The 20,518-nt window shown below is 44.2% G+C and overlaps 1 protein-coding gene across 3 annotated transcripts in view; it reads right to left on the bottom strand.

The window, feature by feature from the left end:
* The window catches only part of ENTREP2 (endosomal transmembrane epsin interactor 2), a 447,475-nt gene extending 429,203 nt beyond the window's left edge, over nucleotides 1-18,272 (bottom strand). For 2 of the 3 annotated variants that reach the window (XM_055326667.1, XM_055326669.1), the window contains exon 1: nucleotides 18,054-18,272. In XM_055326667.1, coding sequence (XP_055182642.1) covers nucleotides 18,054-18,272 — 219 coding nt within the window. The remainder of the gene's footprint in view (nucleotides 1-18,053) is intronic. The other variant, XM_055326668.1, reaches the window with a different exon arrangement.
* Nucleotides 18,273-20,518: the final 2,246 nt, after the last annotated feature.

Raw genomic sequence — 20,518 nt, 5'->3', positions numbered from 1 at the left:
GAACTGCTCCTCTGGGGTTCTCCTGCCAATGCGCTTAGTTTGGGTGGAAGAGGAGAGAAAGAAGACCATTAAAAGTAATGGGAAGAGAAGCTAAGATTAGTTATTGTCAGAGGAACCAGAGGAAGGGTCTCAGATCCATGGATCCAGGACAGAAGGCTTTAGAGAGAGAAGCTAATCTGTATCGATGAGCCCCCAGAACACAGGTCCCAAGAGGAAAAACAAGAAATGCTATCTAAAGCAGGTAACTAAAGACTGCTGCAAAACTGCAGATGGATGTCACGCCCTCAGACCCCCTTGCCATCACCCCAGCACTTACAGCTAACGTAACCCTAGAGCAAAGAGAACTCAAGGATAAGAAGAAAACTTATTTTACTTGATTCCAATGAGTACCCTCAGGTAGAAATGAAAAGGTAATGCAAGCGGAAAGGAAGACAAATGCTAAGAAGAATCAGCTGAAAATACGAAAGAGCTCATCACAGTTTTAATAACGATTGCCAGGTAGGTACAGAGTCTCACCCAGTCGGTTGCAAGCTAGGCTAGTCTCCAGCGACTTGGGACCACAGGTGCAGGCAGTTAGCCAAACCGGAAGGTAATGTACCAACTAGCAATTAACACTGACCTCTGCTGGGTCCGAAACTGACCCGGGAAACCACTCCAACTCATCAGATGTTTACAGAACATGTTCAGATGGACGGATAGCTTGCCTTTGGCTTCTCTAGATATTTCTCTTTTGAATCTGGCTGTGTAGCCTGGCTTTGGCTACATGACCAGAAAGGGTAGAAAAGGTGCACTTTGGGCTAAGACTGTCAAATATCGTGACAGTTCACAATTCAGGCAAAGCTGGCATCCTGTGCCACAGAGGAAGGATCCTGGCTGGGAGCTGCCCCCAGGGTGGCCCAGGGCTCTCTGATTCATGCTTGTGTTTTTTTCTCCTGCTGCCATGTATTCTCCCTTCATTAAAGCCTTACCCAAGTACACCCGGCGGTCTCTGGGACCCTTTAAATTGTCCAGCCCCGTGTCATGGCTGCAATTACTTTTGAAAATTTCCATAGATGATCCAGAAGCTAAAGCTGAAGAAATTGCCCAGATGACAGAGCAAAAGGCAAAGGCATCTAAAATAGGGAAGCCAAGCTGAGGAGTCTGTAAGATCAACACAGGTCGAACAGCCAGTGAAACAGCTTTCCCTAAAAGCAGCACAGAAAAATACATACATACATACATATATACATAAACAAACAAACAAACTCACTCCGAGATGCAGAAATAATCAAAGAACAGGATTTCCAGCATTAAAGAAGGGACACCTTGAATGGCTAGGATCCTTCACTAAATACCGCAGGCCATCAGAACACCCAAGAACAGAGACCCTAGAATCTCCCAGAAGGGGAAAAACTGGCTAAGCTGCCAATCAAAGAAAATGAGCATCAAACCTCTCTTCAGGGACTTTGGATAGGAAGACAACGGTGTACCTGCCCCCAAAGAAATAACAAAAGAAAGACTGAGAATATTTAATTTTGAGGAATGGGGAAGGCAGGAGCTGTGGGACGGATTTTTTGCATTTCAGTCTGTATCCTTCCATGCTATCTGAATTTTAATTTCTACAATATTAAACAGCTACTACTTTTGTCATCACCATCATAACCACCAGCACCACCATATAACATAGCTATGTCTAAACACTGGCCAGCCCCTGCTTTCAAGAGAACATGCACTGCCAGGGCTGTTTCTCCACCCAGAAACATTGTTTCTCTTTCCCCTAAACTCTGACTCCATTCCCCTCACCTGACATCTGGAATACAAGTAACTGCCACTGGTATGACTCTTCCAGTCCCTGGGCAGTGCCTTGCTCAAGGGGTTCCTGGCTCTTTGTTTTGTGTTGTTGTTTTTTGATTATTCATTATATAACAACAAAAAATAAAATATCATGGACTATATATATATATACGTGTGTGTACATATCTCTATATCCTCTTTTTTCAAAAAAGAAACTCAATCTTGGAAGAAGCAATCTACCACCAGGTACACAGACCTAAAGCTCCATTAATCCACTAGCACTTCCTAGGTGCTATTTCCTTTTAAGAAAAAAGAATGGGCACTGAGCCTCACCCCCTTCTCATGGCACCAAAAGGCAGTGGCAGGCACGGAGAGAGGACACTGGGATACTGATGCTGAATCTGACAACTTGACAAGTGAAAAGCAGATGCTGTGTTTCTTTGTCTTTCTCTGCGACTGGCTCTAACACTAGTTTCTAAAAAGGTAGTGAGTATCCTTTTGTGATACTTGCAAAGAACTCTGTGTGGGGTATAATTGGGGGAGAATAAAAAGTATATTTTTTTCTTAAATCAGGTGATTCTGATGAGCATATGCTCTTTGTGGCTAAGTAGCTTATTAACATGTTAAGTAGGTGTCATTATCATAGTCCTTTCAAATTTTGCTGAGGGTTCCAAATCTCTATTTTAAAAACACCATCCTTGGGCAGCCCGGGTGGCTCAGCGGTTTAGCACCTGCCTTCAGCCCAGGGCATGATCCTGGAGACCTGGAATCGAGTCCCGCGTCAGGCTTCCGGGATTGGGCCTGCTTCTCCCTCTGCCTGTGTCTCTGCCTCTCTCTCTGTCTCTCATGAGTAAATAAATAAAATCTTTAAAAAATAAAATAAAATCACCATCCAAGTTCACTATCAAAGGCATTATCTATAATTTCTCATCATGGAAGAGAAGCCAATACCACTTATAATTAGATAACTTCAATATTTTTCAAATAAAAATTTACCTTTTCATGAATTTCAAATGTTCTCTACTTTCTCTGTAAAAGAATGTGCTTAGATTTTAAGGACTTATTTTAGAACAATTAAACTGCCTCAGTGGTAGATAATTCAGTCACAAGCTCTGGTAGCTGCTGATACAAAAGAAGTCACTTGTTGACATTTGCCATGCCCTGAATACTTGACTGGACAACCCCCTCCCCCAAAATGCCAGTATCCTCAATTCCTGTAGGCTCCTTAAATCACCATCCACTTCACTATGCTGCACCCATTAAATAAAATACGTTTTCATCGACAGATGTAGAGGAGATAAAAGCAGACCATGATTATAAATTGAAACTATAATTCCAAAACATGATATCAATATCAAGTCTGTTAAAATGCCTAAATGCAGAAATAGAATTTGGATTGCCTGAACCGAGGCATGGTGGGGATGGCGGAATGGGGGTAGACAGCTAAAAATCAGGCCTTCACTAAAAATCATAGCTGGTGTCTCAAAGCAAGGGCCCAGGGCTACCCCAGGCAGGCACACAGACAGGCACTCCTACAGAGCCTCCAGAAAAGCTAACAGGAGCCATTACATATACATAAGAAAGGCAAAATGCTTTCTCCAAGGACTGAGGGGGTCCTCCCTTCACTAGGCAATGTTCTCAGCAGCAGGTGCTTGTGGAGAACCAAGGAGGGCAGGGTGCCGGAGGCCGAGAGGAAGCCCTGTGTAGCTTTCATTGTGACTATCAACATCTCTCCTTCTAAAAAATTTTTAAAAATAAAAAATAAATTTTAAAAAAATCTCTCCTTCTGTTGCTGTCACCCTACCACCCAGCTCTGTGAGGGCCAAGTACCTCACACACGATTTGAACTCATCAACAAATATGGCAACAATATCAAGTAGTCTAAGAAATCATAGTGGGTTTTATTACATTTTCTTTACTCTTCAATAAAACCATAGAATACAGTTATTTGTTGACCTTTTCAAGATTCAAATTCAAAATTCCCCAATAAAAGACTGAAGTATGAAGCAAAAAACTATTCTCCCTCACAAAGAGTATATGTACTATATAATGTCCAAAATCCATTTCCTTTTGAACTAGCCTTCCAAATTGAACCAGAGACAGAGAAAGGTTCCAGAGATTTTTCCTGAGGGGCTACTGGGCAGGAGGTAGGAGCTGGTGGAACAGAGGGGTGGGAAGGGGTGAAAAACCATTTGGCTTGAATGAAAAGGATAGTGATTGCATCAATCATTTTATTTGGCGCACTATTAGAAAATTCACATTGGGGGCACCTAGGTGGCACAGTTGGTGAAGCAGCCAACTCTTGGTTTCAGGTCAAGTCATGATCTCATGGTTGTGAGATCAAGGTCCACATCAGGCTTAATGCTCAGCAGGGACTCTGAATTTCTCTCTCCCTCTCCGTCTGCCCCACCCCACCCCTCTATCTCTAAAATAAATAAACCGGGATCCCTGGGTGGCGCAGCGGTTTGGCGCCTGCCTTTGGCCCAGGGCGCGATCCTGGAGACCCGGGATCGAATCCCACGTCGGGCTCCCGGTGCATGGAGCCTGCTTCTCCCTCTGCCTGTGTCTCTGCCTCTCTCTCTCTCTCTGTATGACTATCGTAAATTAAAAAAAATAAATAAATAAAAATAAATTTAAAATAAATAAACCAATCTTTTAAAAAACATTCAGACTGATGGGCACTTGGTTGGCTCAGTCAGTAGAGCATGTGACTCTTGATCTCAAGGTTGTGAGTTTGAGCTCCACACTGGGTGTAGATATTACTTAAATAAATTAAATATTTTTAAAAAGAAAGGAAAGGAAAAGGCATCTGGGTGGCTCAACTGGTTAAACATCTGATTCTTGGTTTCTGCTCAGGTCATGAGCTCATGGTTGTGAGATGGAACCCCACATCAGGCTCCATGCTCAGTGGGGAGTCTGCTTAAGATTTTCTCTCTCCCTCTTCCTCTGCCCCTCCCCCAATGCCTCTCCCTCTCTCTAAAATAAATAAATCTTTAAGAAAAAGAAAGAAAATTCAAATTGAATCAGATTGTCCAAAATGAAATAGAGAAGAAAGTGGAGAATGGAATAAAAATCGACTTAAGAACAGATATTTATACAGCCACGTACACAGCATTATTCCATAGCCAAGAAGTGGAAGCAACCCAGGTGTCCACTGAAGGGTGAATTGATAAACAGAATGTACTACATACATACAATGAAATATTATGCAGCCTTAAAAGAAAGTAAATTCTGTCACATGGATAAGCCTTATAGACATCATGCTGAGTAGAATAAGCCAGTCAGAAAAAAGACAAATATCACATGATTCCACTTACATGAGGCACCTAGAATAGCCAAATTCATGGAGACAGAAAAGCAGAAAGGTGGTTGCCAGGGGCTGGGGGAGCATTTAATGAATGCAGAGTTTCAGCTGAGCAAAAGCTCTGAAGAATAGTGATAATGATCGCACCATAATGTGAATGTTCTTAACGTCACAGAAGAATATACTTAAAAATGGCTAAGATGGTAAATTTTATGTTATGTATATTTTATGATTTCCAAAAAGAAATATTTTTATGGGGCGCCTGGGTGGCTTAGTTGGTTAACCATCCAACTCTTGATTTCTGCTCAAGTCATGATCTCAGGGCCTTGGAATCGAACCTCACATCAGGCTCCACGTGGGCTCAGCAGGGAGTATGCTTAAGGATTCTCTCTCCGCCTGCCCCTCCCCTCACTCTTGTTTTCTCTCTCTAATAAATAAGTCTTTTTAAAAAAGAAATATTTTTTAAAAATCAACTTGATCAGGCCAGCAAAAGGAAGAGGAAAAACAGAAAATGACAATATATAGTAATAATAAATTAAACCAAAAGAATTAAAACTAAATCCATCACCTATCTCAATACATGGGAATGCTGTGAATTCCCTGTATCAAACCTGTAAGGATTTACGGGTCAGATTCAAAATCAAAGTCCAGCTACATCCCATTTGCAAGTGACACATAAACCAAGTTTTAAAGAGACTGGCTTCCTAAAAAGTAAAAAAAAAAAAAAAAAAAAAAAAAATTAATTAATTAATTAATTAAAAAAAAAGAGAGAGAGATAGAGACTGGCTTCCAATTCAAGCAAGATAGCAGCCTCAACTGACACAAAGACTTTCCCAGCTCAGACAGCAAGAAGGACTGAACAGACAACAACAAAATGTTCCCTATTGAGAGCAACTGAGGTAGAGGTTGGGGAGTGGCAGCTATGATGGCCAGGGGCTTAGCTAGTGTCCAAGCTAAAGGAAAATCAGGATCTCTGGTCCACAGAGGTAAGCTGAGACAGAACAGAAATCAAAGCATAAAGCAACCACCTTCAAAGAATGAACATTCAATAAGTTTCTGGCATGCATATTATGTGGAAACTCTCAAGCAAATAAATTAACAGAAAATTTGGTCCCAGATGGTGATATCTGGCACCTAACAAAAGTTTTGCACACACACACAAAAAAACTTTTGCAAAGCCTCTCCCAAGCAATGAACGCTCATTTGACTACATGAGGATTCCACAGCAGAAGGCCACTAAAGATGTGTTCAACCCCTCTCCTCACTAAAATACCCTAATACAAAATATACAGGGAAACCAGATCACCCACCCATGAGCAGACAACATGCAGGAGTAGTACAAAGAACTTCCAGTAAGGGAAACACCAAATGCCAAGGTCTATAAACCATTTTTGCTTTTATTTCTTAAAGACATAAAAGAGAGAATCAAGACCTCAAGAAAAGGACAAAGTACTATGATAGAAGAAAAGGCATATTTAGAAAATGGAACCTTTAAAAATAAAAAATATTGTCTCCAAGATCAGAAACTCCACAGGACAGGTTCAATAACTGAAAAGAAACAGCTCATGAAATGGAAGAAACATAAGGACGTTATTCAGACTGTGGCACACAAAGACAGAGTTAGAAGATCTGAACAAGAGGAAATAAGACCAGCAGGATAGTAGAAGTCTAAGATACATATGGGAAGACATGATCAATCCTTTGACTCAAATGAGTTAACTCCCAAACAGGACTCATGCCATAAATCCACATTTGTTGAAAGTGCAGACCACCAAGTCAGGAAGATAACTTAAAAAAAAAAAAGATTTTACTTATTTATTCATTAGAGACACAGAGAAAGATGCAGAAACATAGGCAGAGAGAGAAGCAGGCTTCCTGTGAGGAGCCCAATGCAGGACTTGATCCCAGGACCCCGGGATCACCATCTGAGCCAAAGGCAGACACTCAACCGCTGAGCCACCCATGGCATCCCAAGAAGATAACTTTTAAAGCAACCAGGAAAAGGCAGATTTCTTACAAGCAGGCTAAGAGCAGAATTTCTACAAAACCAAAGGCCAGAAGATATCCTCAAAATATTGAGGAAAAATAACCATCAACTTAGAATTCTACACCCAGATCAACAATCTTTGAAGAGACAGAGTAAAACAGAATTTTTTCAGACAAATGAATTTTTTCAGGCATTTGCAAACCCTCACTGAAAGAATGATAAAGACATCTTTGACTAAAGAAGAAATTTAAGAGGCGCCTGGGTGGCTCAGTCGGTTAAGCATCTGCCTTGGGCTTGGGTTATGATCTCGAGGTCCTGGGATTGAGTCTTGTCCCATGTCAGGCTCTCTGCTCAACAGGGAGTCTGTGTCTGCCCCTCCCTCTGCTTGTGCTCTCTCTTTTTGTCTGTCAAATAAATAAAAAATCTTTTAAAAAAAAGAATTTTTTTTAATTTTTATTTATTTATGATAGTCACACAGAGAGAGAGAGAGAGAGAGAGGCAGAGACACAGGCAGAGGGAGAAGCAGGCTCCATGCACCAGGAGCCCGATGTGGGACTCGATCCCGGGTCTCCAGGATCGCGCCGCGGGTCAAAGGCAGGCGCCAAACCGCTGCGCCACCCAGGGATCCCAAAAAAAGAAATTTAAACCACAAGGAAGTAACAGGATATTCGAAGCAATGATAAGCAAAGAAACTGATAATTATGTGCCTCAAATGAGAAAAGGTTACAAGGACAATGAAAATCTACAAAAATTACAAGGACAATGAAAATCTCTAAGGTTGCTGTAAATTTTTTTTAAAAGGCAGGCATGGTGATACTAATATCAGACAAAGTGGAATCCAATACCTAAAGTTCAGAACAGAACAAAGATGTATACTATGACAAAAGATATCAATAAATAAGGCACAGTCATAAACACACATAGAATACCATAAAGGTAAAAAACATAAACAGAGTCCTAGAAATACAAAAGTAAAGCATAAAACAGGAGGGATGACTTAAACATACCTGTCAAACACTGTAACATCTCTCTCTCTCTCCCTCTCTCTTTCTCACACACACACACACACACACACACACACACACAAACACGATTTAACTCTGAAAAAATTAACAACGTACTGATGATTTTAAAAACTGCTAAGTTACAAATGGAAACTTTGCAAGCTACATTGGCTCTCATTAGGTAAAATAAGAAATCAGTAACAATGACACCCAAACTCCACCTCTCAAAAAAAGACTATCTGCTAATTAAGAAAAATTCTTTCACAGCATCCCAGGATCAAAGAAAAAAAATAAAACTAAAATTATAAACATCTAAAAATCAATGTAAGTGGGAGAACTCTGTATTGAAATCGATGTGCTACAAATATACCTATACTCAACAAAATGTTAACTGTAATTGCTTTTATTATTTAGAAAAATGCATATGTCAAGTATGCATTTGTCAGTACAAGTCTACCATACTAAGAAAATAAAACAGAGGAGAAATGTATAAGTGGAAGTAATGTAAAAGTGGAAAATAATAACTAGAAATGATTATAATACGTAGCAAGTGACAATTTTTAAGTAGAAAAAAATAAATAAAAACAAAAGCCAAAATTTGCTGAAGAAGACAACTTGAGCAGACTAATATGTAAGATAATTAATGGTCATTAAGAATCTACTTAGAAAAAAAGAATCGATTACTTAAAATAGGCACTTTCTAGACTTAATAGATGAGCTAACTTATAAAGAATTGATCTTTCCCATACTAATCCACAGAAAAATATGGAAAGCTCACCAAGTTATTTTACAAAGTCAGCACAACTTAAGAAAACTAAATATAGTGTATGCTACTGTATATGCATGAACTCTAGGCCAACTTTATATATGATTACAGAAACAAACATCTTAATATGTCAGCACATGTATTCCAACACTATGTTAAAAGAATAAGTGATAAGGTTTATTCCAGAAATCCAAGGATAATTCAATGTTAGAAAATCTATCAACATACCTCAGTGTATCAATCAATCATTAAAGGAGAAAAACCAAGGGATTGTATGAATATACAACTGAAAACATCTGAAAAATTCAGCAGTCATCCTTTATAAGAATTCTAAACAGAAGTAAACTACTTAAGTATGACTTTTAATTCCTAACTTGAATACTAGACTGGAGAGCAGGCAGGGAGGAATATTTATATGGAACATTTTGGGGACAATTGGCAAAATCCGAATATGGACCATAGATAACAGTGTTGTGTTGATGTTAATTTCCTGACTTTTATTACTGCCCCATGTTTATGTCATGCCCTTACAAGGAAATATACACTGAAGTATATAGGGGCAAAGGGACACAAGGTCTGCAATGTACTTGCAAAGTGATTCAGAAAACAATATGTAGCTAGATGCATTACTGACAGATCAGTGGGTCAACTGGAAGTTTGGGGGTCTGGAAATGATAAAGCTAATGAGGAAAAAAAAGTTAATTATTGGTCAGTTATTGACACACCCTTGCGTAAGGGTATGGGAATCTTTGGACCTTTCTTGTAACTTCTCCACGTCTGAAATTGCAGCAAAATCTAAGTAATCAAAATTACCTATCTACTAAGAAATAAAGGCAAACACCGGCTCGAAGTAATGAAATTAAAGCCATTCCCACTAAAATCAAAAACAAGACATGAATGTTTCCTTTCACACTATCCTTTGACATTTTTAAGGTTTCAATCATGTAGTATGTAAAAGAAATAAGCAATAGAAAATACTGAAACATGAAGAATACTGAATGTAAAGAAACAAAATTATTTATAGGTGAAATGAATACACATGGAAAGCTCAAAGTTACTTAAAAAGAAGGTAAAAAAAATTTCTAAATAAGAGAAATAAGTAGTTTCTCCATGGAGGAGTAGTAAGAACTATTAAAATGTTAATCAGGGTGGCAGCCCCGGTGGCGCAGCGGTTTAGTGCCACCTGCAGCCCAGGGTGTGATCCTGGAGACCCCGGATGGAGTCCCACATCGGGCTCCCTGCATGGAGCCTGCTTCTCCCTCTGCCTGTGTCTCTGCCTCTCTCTCTCTCCTCTCTCTCTCTCTCTCTCCCTCTGTCTCTGTCTCTATGAATAAATAAATAAAATCTTTAAAAAAAAAATGTTAATCGGGATCCCTGGGTGGCTCAGAGGTTTGGCGCCACCTTCGGCCCAGGGTGTGATCCTGGAGTCCCTAGATCGAGTCCCATATCGGGCTCCCTGCGTGGAGCCTGCTTCTCCCTCTGCCTGTGTCTCCGTCTCTGTCTCTGTCTCTCTCTCTGTGTGTGTGTTTCTCTCATGAATAAATAAAATATTTTTTTAAAAATGTTAATCAGGAGAAGCAAATAATGAAGACAGCATTTTATTGTATCATGAACAAGCAGCAATATATGAATTCCATCTCGTCCATCCACCTGCTTTCTCTTTATTTGAAGTTGCCTGGTATATCTTTTCCAGTCTTTTTTATTTTTAGCCTTTCCAGCTTTTTTTATTTTTAGGCCTATCTCTGGATCTTGCTTTGTTAGTCAACCTGAAAAAGTTTTTTAACTAGGCTAATTAAGATCCTTTACATATATTAATACAGTCTATACATATTTGGCATCAGCTCTGGCAGATTTTTAACCTTACGTTTAAAACACCTACACTCATACACAAAGTCTTTTATCTTTTAGTATGTGGGCTGCAGTCTCTGCTTCCTTGCTCTCTCTCTCTCTGCATTTCTTTAGGTATGCAGGAAGGATCTGGATTCTAGTTACTACTTTTCTATGAGTACCTTGTAAAACCCCCTTGGTAACCTCTCCTTTTGGGTATCATCATCTCACTACTATGAGAAATAATGCAAGTAGCTAGTAAATGCTTCTTCTTCCCTCTCTTGCTCTTCTTGAACCATCAGTCTAAGACCCTAGTATTAGTTTAGTATTAATCTTTATAGTCTTTTTTTTTATTTTTTTTAATTTTTATTTACTTATGATAGTCACAGAGAGAGAGAGAGAGAGAGGCAGAGACACAGGCAGAGGGAGAAGCAGGCTCCATGCACCGGGAACCCGATGTAGGATTCGATTCCGGGTCTCCAGGATCGCGCCCTAGGCCAAATGCAGGCGCCAAACCACTGCGCCACCCAGGGATCCCTTAATCTTTATAGTCTTAAATAATCTTAACTTCCCCATTGCTTTGTCAGCTTCAAGAGACACTTTTTATTCCTAGCTAATTTAACCAATGTGCCAAGGAGTTCATTCTACTTTCCCCTTACTCTCTCCTCATCTCCTGCCATTTATTTTTTTAGCTGTATAATTCTATATGATCAGAGCGCATAACATTTATGTATTAATTTGTCCTCCTATTGTCACATTTTTGTTTTATAGTTAAATACAGTCAGGGTTCATCCCTAGAATTTATTAAAATCTTCAATCATTTTATAGTTTTCTGTAGCTCATTTTCTACTAAACTCATAGGTACAATATTCTCAGAGTTGTTGCAAATTCAAAACTACATGTCTGTGGACTTATATTTAAAGGCCAACTCTCTGATTATAGGATGTTTGACTCACATAGTGAGTATATTAAAAATAAAAACATTGTGGTTCCAGTTCCAGGTAGAGGAAGCAAGCATACATTACCCTGTGTCTCCCACTGATTGCAGCTATGACCTAATAGAAGGCACAGAATAAACATCTTGAAAACTCTGAAAAGTAAAACAGCAGTTTTAGACTGAGGAAGAACAATATAATTCAAAGTACCACCAAACTGGCAGTACTTTAATCATTTTTCTCTCTACGGTGTAGAGACAAAACTCGACAAAACTCGACACAGCCTAAGACCCAAAATTGAGCATGGATGCAGCCAAAACTCGACACAGCCTAAGACCCAAAATTGAGCATGGATGCAGACAAAAAAGAGTCCAGAAGCACTCTAGTTCTGGCTTAAGGATTTGGAAATAGGCTTCCCAGTGCCAAAGAGAGTAAGGCAATCCCCATTGTTTTTCTCGTTGGATGTCTTTCTCTTCTTTCTCTCAAACCTCAGCCCCAAGCAATACCAGAGCCCCGACAGGAACAGACAAGGGTTAGTCCTCTCTGATTGCAGAAGCTTGGTCCCAAGAAGGCCGGGCAGAGTGCTGTCACTGACTCTCCATCTGTTCTCGTCCTGCATGGCCCCTACCCAAATGGCCACACAGGAAGTATGTAGCAAAGCAAGGTAAAGCCCTAGCCCTCTTGGAGGACTAGATAAGGGAAGCTCCAGGGAAACAAAACAACCAAGTCCCAGAGAGGGAGGAGCCAGGGAAAGATATTCCTAAAATTAATTTATGGATTCATGGCTCATCCCCAAGTTGCACATGTATACATACTACCAACCCTAAACAGAAAACACAAACTTTGGGAACAGACCCACAGGATAGATCACCAAGAGCCAGACTGGTCATTGGGTGGCACATGTACAAGACAACTCTGATTAGGATTATAGAGACATTGGAAACTGAACTGACATCAGAACCACCACCCACAGTAGGCTGGACAGAAGTTGTGATCTAAACTCAAGAGGATTGATGGCCTACTAAGACAGAAACATCAAGATTCTCCTCAGGATTCAAAATAGTATCCAGAGACTCACAATGTAATATTCAATATGTCTAAAAGACAATCCCAAATTATTCAGCATGCAAAGACTCAGGAAAATGTCAACTTCCAGGGGAAAACAATTATAGTTTCTGGAATTCTCCAACAAAAAGCCTGTAAAGGAATGATAATAAAAATGTTCCAGTAAGTAAAGGTTACTATTTTGGAATTAAAGGAAAAACTACAAAAAGCAGGGGGGGGGGGATAGGAGATACGAAGAAGAACCAAATGGGATCCTTTTAAGTAAAAAGACAGTAAATATATTAACTCACCGGATGAGTCTAATGGCAGAAGGGAGAGGACAGGAGAAAATGTACACCACCTCCTATGACAATAACAATTGAAATCATTGTGGATTTCTATCAGAAAACATGAAGGATGGCTGGAATTGGAATATTTTTCAAGGCTGAAAGGAAAGCATTGCCAACCCAGAATTCTATATCTAGTGAAAATGCTCTTCAGGAACAGATGTGAAATAATGACATCCTAAGGTAAAGAACAAGTAGGCAAAGATATTTTAAAGTTCATATGGAAGAGCAGCCAAGGCACTTGGGAAAAAGCAGAGCGCGGAGAGGTGTGCCTTACCAGATAATGAACCTCACCATGACATTACGAGAATACAAATAATTTGGTCTTGGCTCCGCCATAGACAATTAAGAGAGTAAAACTGAAGAGAGGCCCAAAACAGAACCACACAGGAAATTTGTCCGAAGGAAATAAAGTTAGGGCCTTTATCCATAGCAAAAGAAAAATCAATTCTGGATAAAATAAAATTTGAATATTAAAAGATAAAACGAAAACATTAGAAGGAAGTTTAAAAGAATATTTGTGTGATGTCTGTAATGAGGACACGCCACATACACGAAACCCTGAGAAAAGAACCCAGAAACTGTAAAAGAGAAAAAGAACAGATTTGACTACATAAGAAGTTCTTAAATTCTCTACATGGCAAAAGACACCAAAAATTTAAGGCAAATGAGAAGTGAAGATATTGCAGGAAAATACTTGCAACATATAATAAAGTAACCATGAAAATGCAGATCAAATGAAAACAAGGAAATATCCTATTTCTCCCATCCAGTGAATAAAAACGTTAAGGATTGCTAACATCCTGTGCTGGTAAGAAGGTGGCAAAAGGGCACACTGATGAAATGCTTCTGTGGATGGGCGTGACTACAATCTTCTGAGGAAATCAATCTAGCAATATCCAACAAAATTCTAAATTTGAATACCCTCTGACCAGCAATTCCACCTCGGGGAATTTATGCTCAAAAAAAAAAAAAAAAAAAAAATCAAAACAAAAAAAAAGTCCTGGCATCTAAGATTAGATAAGCAGCAATATTTGTAAAGGCAGAGAACTGATAAAATCAGAATATTCCCAACAGGAGAATAACTGAATAAATTATAAAAATTCATACTATGGACTCTAATGTAGTCATTACAAATAATGGGAATCATAAATAATGGGTTATGGCTGGGAATATTTATTAGATACTAAACTTAAAAAGTCACAGAGCATGGGATGTGGCATAATCTTTTTGTAAATTTTTTAAAAAGAAACATATTCCACACATATGCATAAATTCTAATGTTTTTGTGATTGTAAAGGAAAGCATAAAAGGATCCCGTTACCCAACACTGGTAATACAGGCTCCCTGTTGGCCCAGAATTGGGATAGAAGGAGGCATTGTTATCATTTTTCCTTTGTTACACTTCTATGTTTCAGTTATTGCAAAAAGTATATATTGCTTTCAAAGTATGAAAAAAAAATTCAACAGCATTGCTTTCACAGAAAAACAAAATACATATACATACATACATAACAGCCACACAGTTGGCTCCCAATGACTCCATCCTTATCAATGTACATCACTGATAAAGTAGAGAATTCACAATGTGAATTAGTCTCTGATGTCCTGGGCCTTACAAACTTTTCAAAGAAACATAATGAAGCTGCTCTGCTGAAGGACAGCTATTCAAGACCTAGCTCCATGAGTCTCCTACACTGTTCGCGCAGATCATCATCTCTCAAAATGGGCCAGGCATTCATCCACAGAGGGAGATGACCCACCTCCCAACACCCAGCTGGGTGGCAAGGACCTGGGGCAGGAACACCGTTTGAAGGCGGTCCGCAGATGGCTGAAATAGCAACATCTGCTCCCTCTTGCCAGACCTGCTGCCCACCCCACCCCCAACTGTCTCCAACTTTGCCAAGATACTTCCCTGAACCTCACATAGCCTTTCTGAATGCAAAGCCTCTCCAAATTTTTCTGGAATCTTCACCTTTGCAGGCATCGACGCAGTGAAGTGTACACATTAATCTCATATATCCACTTATATATCTTATATATCCACTTGATTGGACTAGAGGGTGCCCAGATAGCTGTTAAAACATGGTTTCTGGGGGTGTCTGGGGTGGTTTCTCCGGAAGAGATTAGCATTTGAATCAGTAAGCTGAGTAAAGAAGACTGCCCTCACCAAGGAGGGCTTGCATCACCCAATCCTTTGAGGGCCTGAATAAAATAAGAGGGCAAGGAGGAAGGGTGAATTCACACCCTCTCACTGAGCTGGGACATCTGTCTTCTCCTGCCTCTAGATACCAGGACTCCTGGTTCTCAGACTTTCAGACTCCCACCAAGAATTACACCACTGGCCCCCTGGTTCCTGGCCTTTTGCCTTCAGACTGAATCACACCACCAATTTCCTTGGTCTTCCAGCTCACAGATGGCAAGATCATGGGATTTCTCGGCTTCCACATCGGCCTGTTCCTCGAGGGAATGAGGACTGGATGAATGAGCAAGCTACTGGTTCTTTCTCTGGAAAACCCTAAATACAGCAGGTTAGTTACTCCCTCTCCATCTCAGTGTATCCTGCAGAAGCAGCCAAGACATCTTAGGGCTTAGGCCCAGCCCTGAGACTGCCTCTGTCGTCAGGACTCTGTTGGCTAAGGCAAGTCGTTGGAAACCCCGTCCAAATTCAAGTGGAGGTATCTGCACAAGAGTGTGAACACCAATGACCACAGATGAAATGTGCTATCACACCACATCAAACACTCAGCTTAATGTCTGGCACACAGTCCGTGCTCAAAAAATGTGAGCTCTTTTTTGTATATATTATTTTCTCTTAAATAGAGGCAAGTCATTTTTACAGGGATTCTTCACCATGTACAAACCACAGAGAAGGCATGGAAATCTAGAGATTGCTACAGAGCCCTCACATTTCATTCCAGAAGATGCAGAGGAGCTAGAGTGCTACCCCACAGGGCAGACTTCAGAATAAAGCCAGACACCCTAGTCACTATCCTTAAATGAAAAATATCCTTGCAGGGCAGTTTCCGGGGCCTCAAAGGACAGGCATATATAGGGTAAGGGGCCAGTGTTACTACTCACAGCCAGGCTAACATGAACACCTGTCCCAACTGGAAACAGCCACTATTTCTGACAACAGCAGAGACAAGATGTGAAATTTGGCATATACCGTATTAAGAGAACTTTAAAGGTGCTTGTGGCAGATTAAGTTTGAAGAAAGAAAACAAGGCAGTGAGAAAGTGGATGTAAAGAGGTAGAGTAGGAGATAGAGAAGTTACCTTAAAATCTAAAAAACGTAAGCAGAGCTTGTTGTGTTCATTGCTGTCCCCGGAGCGTAGATGAATGCCCGCACAGAGCAGACATCTGCAGATTTACTCTGAATGGGGGAAAGTTAAAATGAATAGGTTATACCTGTCGAAAGGAATAACACTGGAAACGCAGAATTATTGTTTTACAATTTACCCCTTCAAACTAAAATGGAGTGAATGCACACTTTTCACATAAGTTTTTCTACCATGTCCAGGTCATGTTTTCCCTTTTAGGTTTATTATTAAAAGGCAGCTGTTTTTCAATGCCCTCTGGGAGTACCAAAATCATAGCTAAGTCTAAATGGGACAAAGGGAGGCTCAGGGAGGAGCCAGGAAGCTAAGCTAATTTAGCAGTCTGCCACCTGTAGGCTGGTTCCAGCAGACATAAACATCAGTGCCCACAAAACAGAGGACGTGAAAATAACGCATATTAAATAATGCTAAAAACTGAGCAACAGATGTGTGAAAACTATATATAGTGGTCCATTTGAATCATGGCTCCCCGGTTTCTGCCTCCAACGTCCTCTCTCTGATTTAAACACCCTGAGCTGTGGCCACACACACTGTGGTTCCTAATCAGCAGCTCTCCAAGCCTCACCCGAGGTCTGAAACAAGCTTTGAAAATGAATACGCCTATTCGGGTGAAGGGCCGCACCTGTATCGATCAAAGTCGGTTTTACTCCGATCTCATTTCAAAAGCCTTGCAATGGGCTTGAACAAGCACAGAGGCCGTTATAAAGGAGCAGCAACGCGAACAAGCAAAGCTGGGCAGAACTGCTCAATTCCAACATTCGAGAACAAACAGCAAACATGCATTACAAAGGCTTAGTTTGGATTTCTGCAGATGGAATCAAAACATACTGAGTTTACAGTTTAAGCCCGTAAGATGTACTTCGGCACCACAAACCAAATGTAGTTACAGATGTCAAGAGTTCTCAGAACAAGCGCTTCTCTTTATAAATGTCTCCTCTGCGTGTATTTTTTCCGTTTCCATATGTCCACTCTCTATCAATATAAGGAAAACACAACTTTCATCAGAAGGATATAAAGAGGCCTCCCACGCACCGCACCCCCGGCCATTCCCTCTCGGGGCCGGGCCGGAGACCTCGCGGTGGCTGTCTCCTGGGGGTCTGCGGGTCCCTGGTCTCTCTAGGGAGGGGTCACGCCCGAGGTGTGGACCGGGCTCCGGCTCGCCCGCCCGGGCCCGCCGCCCGCAGAGCACCGCGTCCCAGACGCGCGCGGGAAACGCCAAGTCCGCCGCCGGCCGCGGGGGGCTGGGCGGGTCTCGCCGGCGGGTCTCGCTCCCAGCCGGGCCGCCCCGCGCCCGCGCCCCCGCCCCCGTCCCCGGGGCCGGCCTCCGCCGAGGCGAGACGCGCGCGCCCAGTCGCACCCCCGCGCGGACCGGGCCCGGGCCGGGGCCGCCCCGAGTCCAGGCGCGGAGAGCGGCGGGTCCCCGGGGCGCACACTCCGCGGCCGGACGCGCGCCCGCTGCCCGCCCTTCACCGCGGGGTCCCTCCGGCGGCTGCCGGCTCGGCCGGGGGCTGCGCCCGGGCTGCGGTCTCCTGCAAGAAAAGTCGAGTCGGGGATCGGCGCCGCAGGAAAGGGAATGCGCTGCCCCGGGGGCGGTGAGTCAGGTCCCCGGAGTTACCCAGCGCGGAGTTTCCGAACTGCACCCCGCGCCGCCGCAGCTCGGCCCCGGGCGTCCGCGCCCCGCACTTGGCGCCCCCGCGCCGTCCCCGCCGGGCCGCAGACACTCACCGAGAAGCCGGCCCAGAAGGGGCAGGAGTGGCGGACGCGGGCCGAGGTGGTGAGCGCCAGCGCCGCGAAGCTGACGGCCACGATGAGGCATCCGAGCGCCATCTGCGTGGCCCCGAGCGCCAGCACGATGCGGGAGCGGCCCGGGCACTCGCGCAGGCGGGACAGGCTGCGGGGCAGCGCGGCGGGGCGCGGCGCGCGGGGACCGCCGGCCCGAGGCATCGCGCCGGGCGCCCGCACGCCTCCCCCGCTCCCGCCGGCCGGGCCCGGCGCGCGCCCCCGCCAGCCGCCGCCGCCGCCGCCGCCAGCCGCCGCCGCCGCCGCCGCCGCCGCCGCCTCTCCTCACCGAGGGTCCGAGGCAAGTTGCGCCGGGCCAGGGGACCGCCTTCCCGCGGGCCGCGGGGGCTGCGGCGGCCGCGCGCCGGGAGCGGGCCGGGCCGGGCGGGGAGCCGGGCGCCCGCTGGCCCTGCCCGTGCCCGCGCCCATGCCGCCGCCGCCGCCGCCGCCGCTCCGCAGGGCCGCCCGCCGCCCGCCGGCCGCGCCGCGCTGCGCCCTCTCCCGCCCGCCCCGCGCGTTCCCCGCCCGAGCGCGGGCGCGAGCTGCCGCGTGCCGGGGGCGAGCCGCCGCCGTGCCCGAGCGCCAGCCCCGCCGCCGCGCGCTGGGCCGGGCGCGGGCGGGGCCGGGCGGGGCCGGGGCGCGGGCTGGGCCGGGGGCCGGGGCGCGGGCGCGGTCCCCGAGGCCGGACCTCGGCGCTCTAGGGCCCCGCGCGGGACGGGAGCGGGGCCCGCAGGCGCGTCAAGGTCGAGGGCTGCAGCCTCGGCGGCCGAACCCTCCGTGGGCGCGAGCCCAGGGCCGAGCCGCAGGGACCCGCCGCCCGCCGAGCCTGGGCCCGGCCGCCGATGGGCGCTCCCCGAGGCGGCGACGGGCCCGGGGGACGCGGCGCGGCCCGGCGGAGAGCGCGGAGGGCGCGGAGGGCGCGGAATCCCAGTGCGCTGCCCCAGGTGTGGCGCGCAGCAGCCTCTACCGAATGCGGAATTCCAAGATCCAAGATGCCGCTTTCCTGCAGTTCCGCAGTTTCCCCAGCCGTCTGCTGAGAACTGAGCCCGGGAGGACTGGGCATTTAAGACATTCCCGGTTCACAAACGGATGTCTCTTACCCACTCACCTTTGGTGTGCAGGGCTTTGATGCAAGTGAAAAGTTTGGGCTTAAAACAAACCGCTCAGGGACGCCCGGGTGGCTCAGTGGTCGAACGTCCGTCTGCCTTTGGCTCAGGAGTTGATGATCCCGGGTCCTGGGATCGAGTTCCACAGTAGGTTTCCTGCGAGGAGCCTGCTTCTCCGTCTATGTCTCTGCCTCTCTCTCTCTTTCTCTCTCTCTCTCTGGAATAAATCAATAAAATCTATTTTTTTAAATCGCACAAAACGAATTTAAATGAACCGTGTCATTAACTACTTATTAAATCTCCCCCAATCCCTTTAGCCAGTATAAGGTTTTCAATTGATTTTCGGCCCCCTTGAGGTACCCAGAAAACTTGGAAGTTTTGGTTGTCAATTTTCTTTGTGGCCTGTTGATGTGACAACTTTCAGACCACCGGTGTTGAAAAACACTGTGTTATTAAGAGACCCACGAGTGCTGGGAAGTCTAAAGGGATCAGGCATAAAAAGGCAAAGTTCATAGTAATAAAGGGCAAGGGTAGGTCATTCCCCCAGGCCATTCTTCCACAGCCGTGCAGTGGAACTGAAGGTGTCCCCTGCTGGTTCCAAGACACTGGAGAGTCTCGCCCCAGAACATCTCAGTTGCTGGTGCTTGAAATTTCGTCGTTAGAGACATTGATTCCTTTGGGGCATGACGAGCCTCTATTAAAATGCAAATTCCTCTTGAAGGGGCCAATAGCTCAAGCCTTTATCAGCCAACCCTGTAGCAGGGATGGGATTTATTTTCCAATTTAAAGGGATGGCCAAGGGATGAACCAGGGGTGGGGAATTCTACAGATTAAGTAACTGACATCAAAATGTTGGCCTGTGGCCAAACTCTGCCTTTCCTCCAGTTTTTATCTATAGCATGGCTGAGCCTCAGGCTGGCATCATTTAGAGTGCTGGAGTACAAATTCTAATTTCCCAGAGACACTCTCTATCTAAAAACTCTCAGGCCCCACTTTTTAGGGGCTTGGAGTAATACCAAAGCAAGATTCTGGACAGGCAGAGGTTAGGTTCTCAAAGGAGTCACCTGCCTTGTTCATTCATTTATCTATTTCCCCCCATCCAACAGTTTTACATTTTAGGAAGGAATCTCTAAGCACCAGGCACTCCTAGGCTCTTAGAGTAAGTACATAAGTGAACAAAACAAATAAGACCCAAGGAGAGAAACAATACAATAAGCAGAACAAATAAGTAAATTACAAAGAGTTTGTTGACATTATGTAGCATTCAAAAAATATGTTAAGCCCCCAATGTGTGCCATACAATGA

The sequence above is a fragment of the Nyctereutes procyonoides genome, unplaced genomic scaffold, assembly GCF_905146905.1.
Source record: "Nyctereutes procyonoides isolate TBG_1078 unplaced genomic scaffold, NYPRO_anot_genome, whole genome shotgun sequence".
Taxonomy (NCBI): domain Eukaryota; kingdom Metazoa; phylum Chordata; class Mammalia; order Carnivora; family Canidae; genus Nyctereutes; species Nyctereutes procyonoides.
Note: the sequence above shows the minus strand (reverse complement) of the source record. Positions and strands in the feature narration are given on the sequence as shown.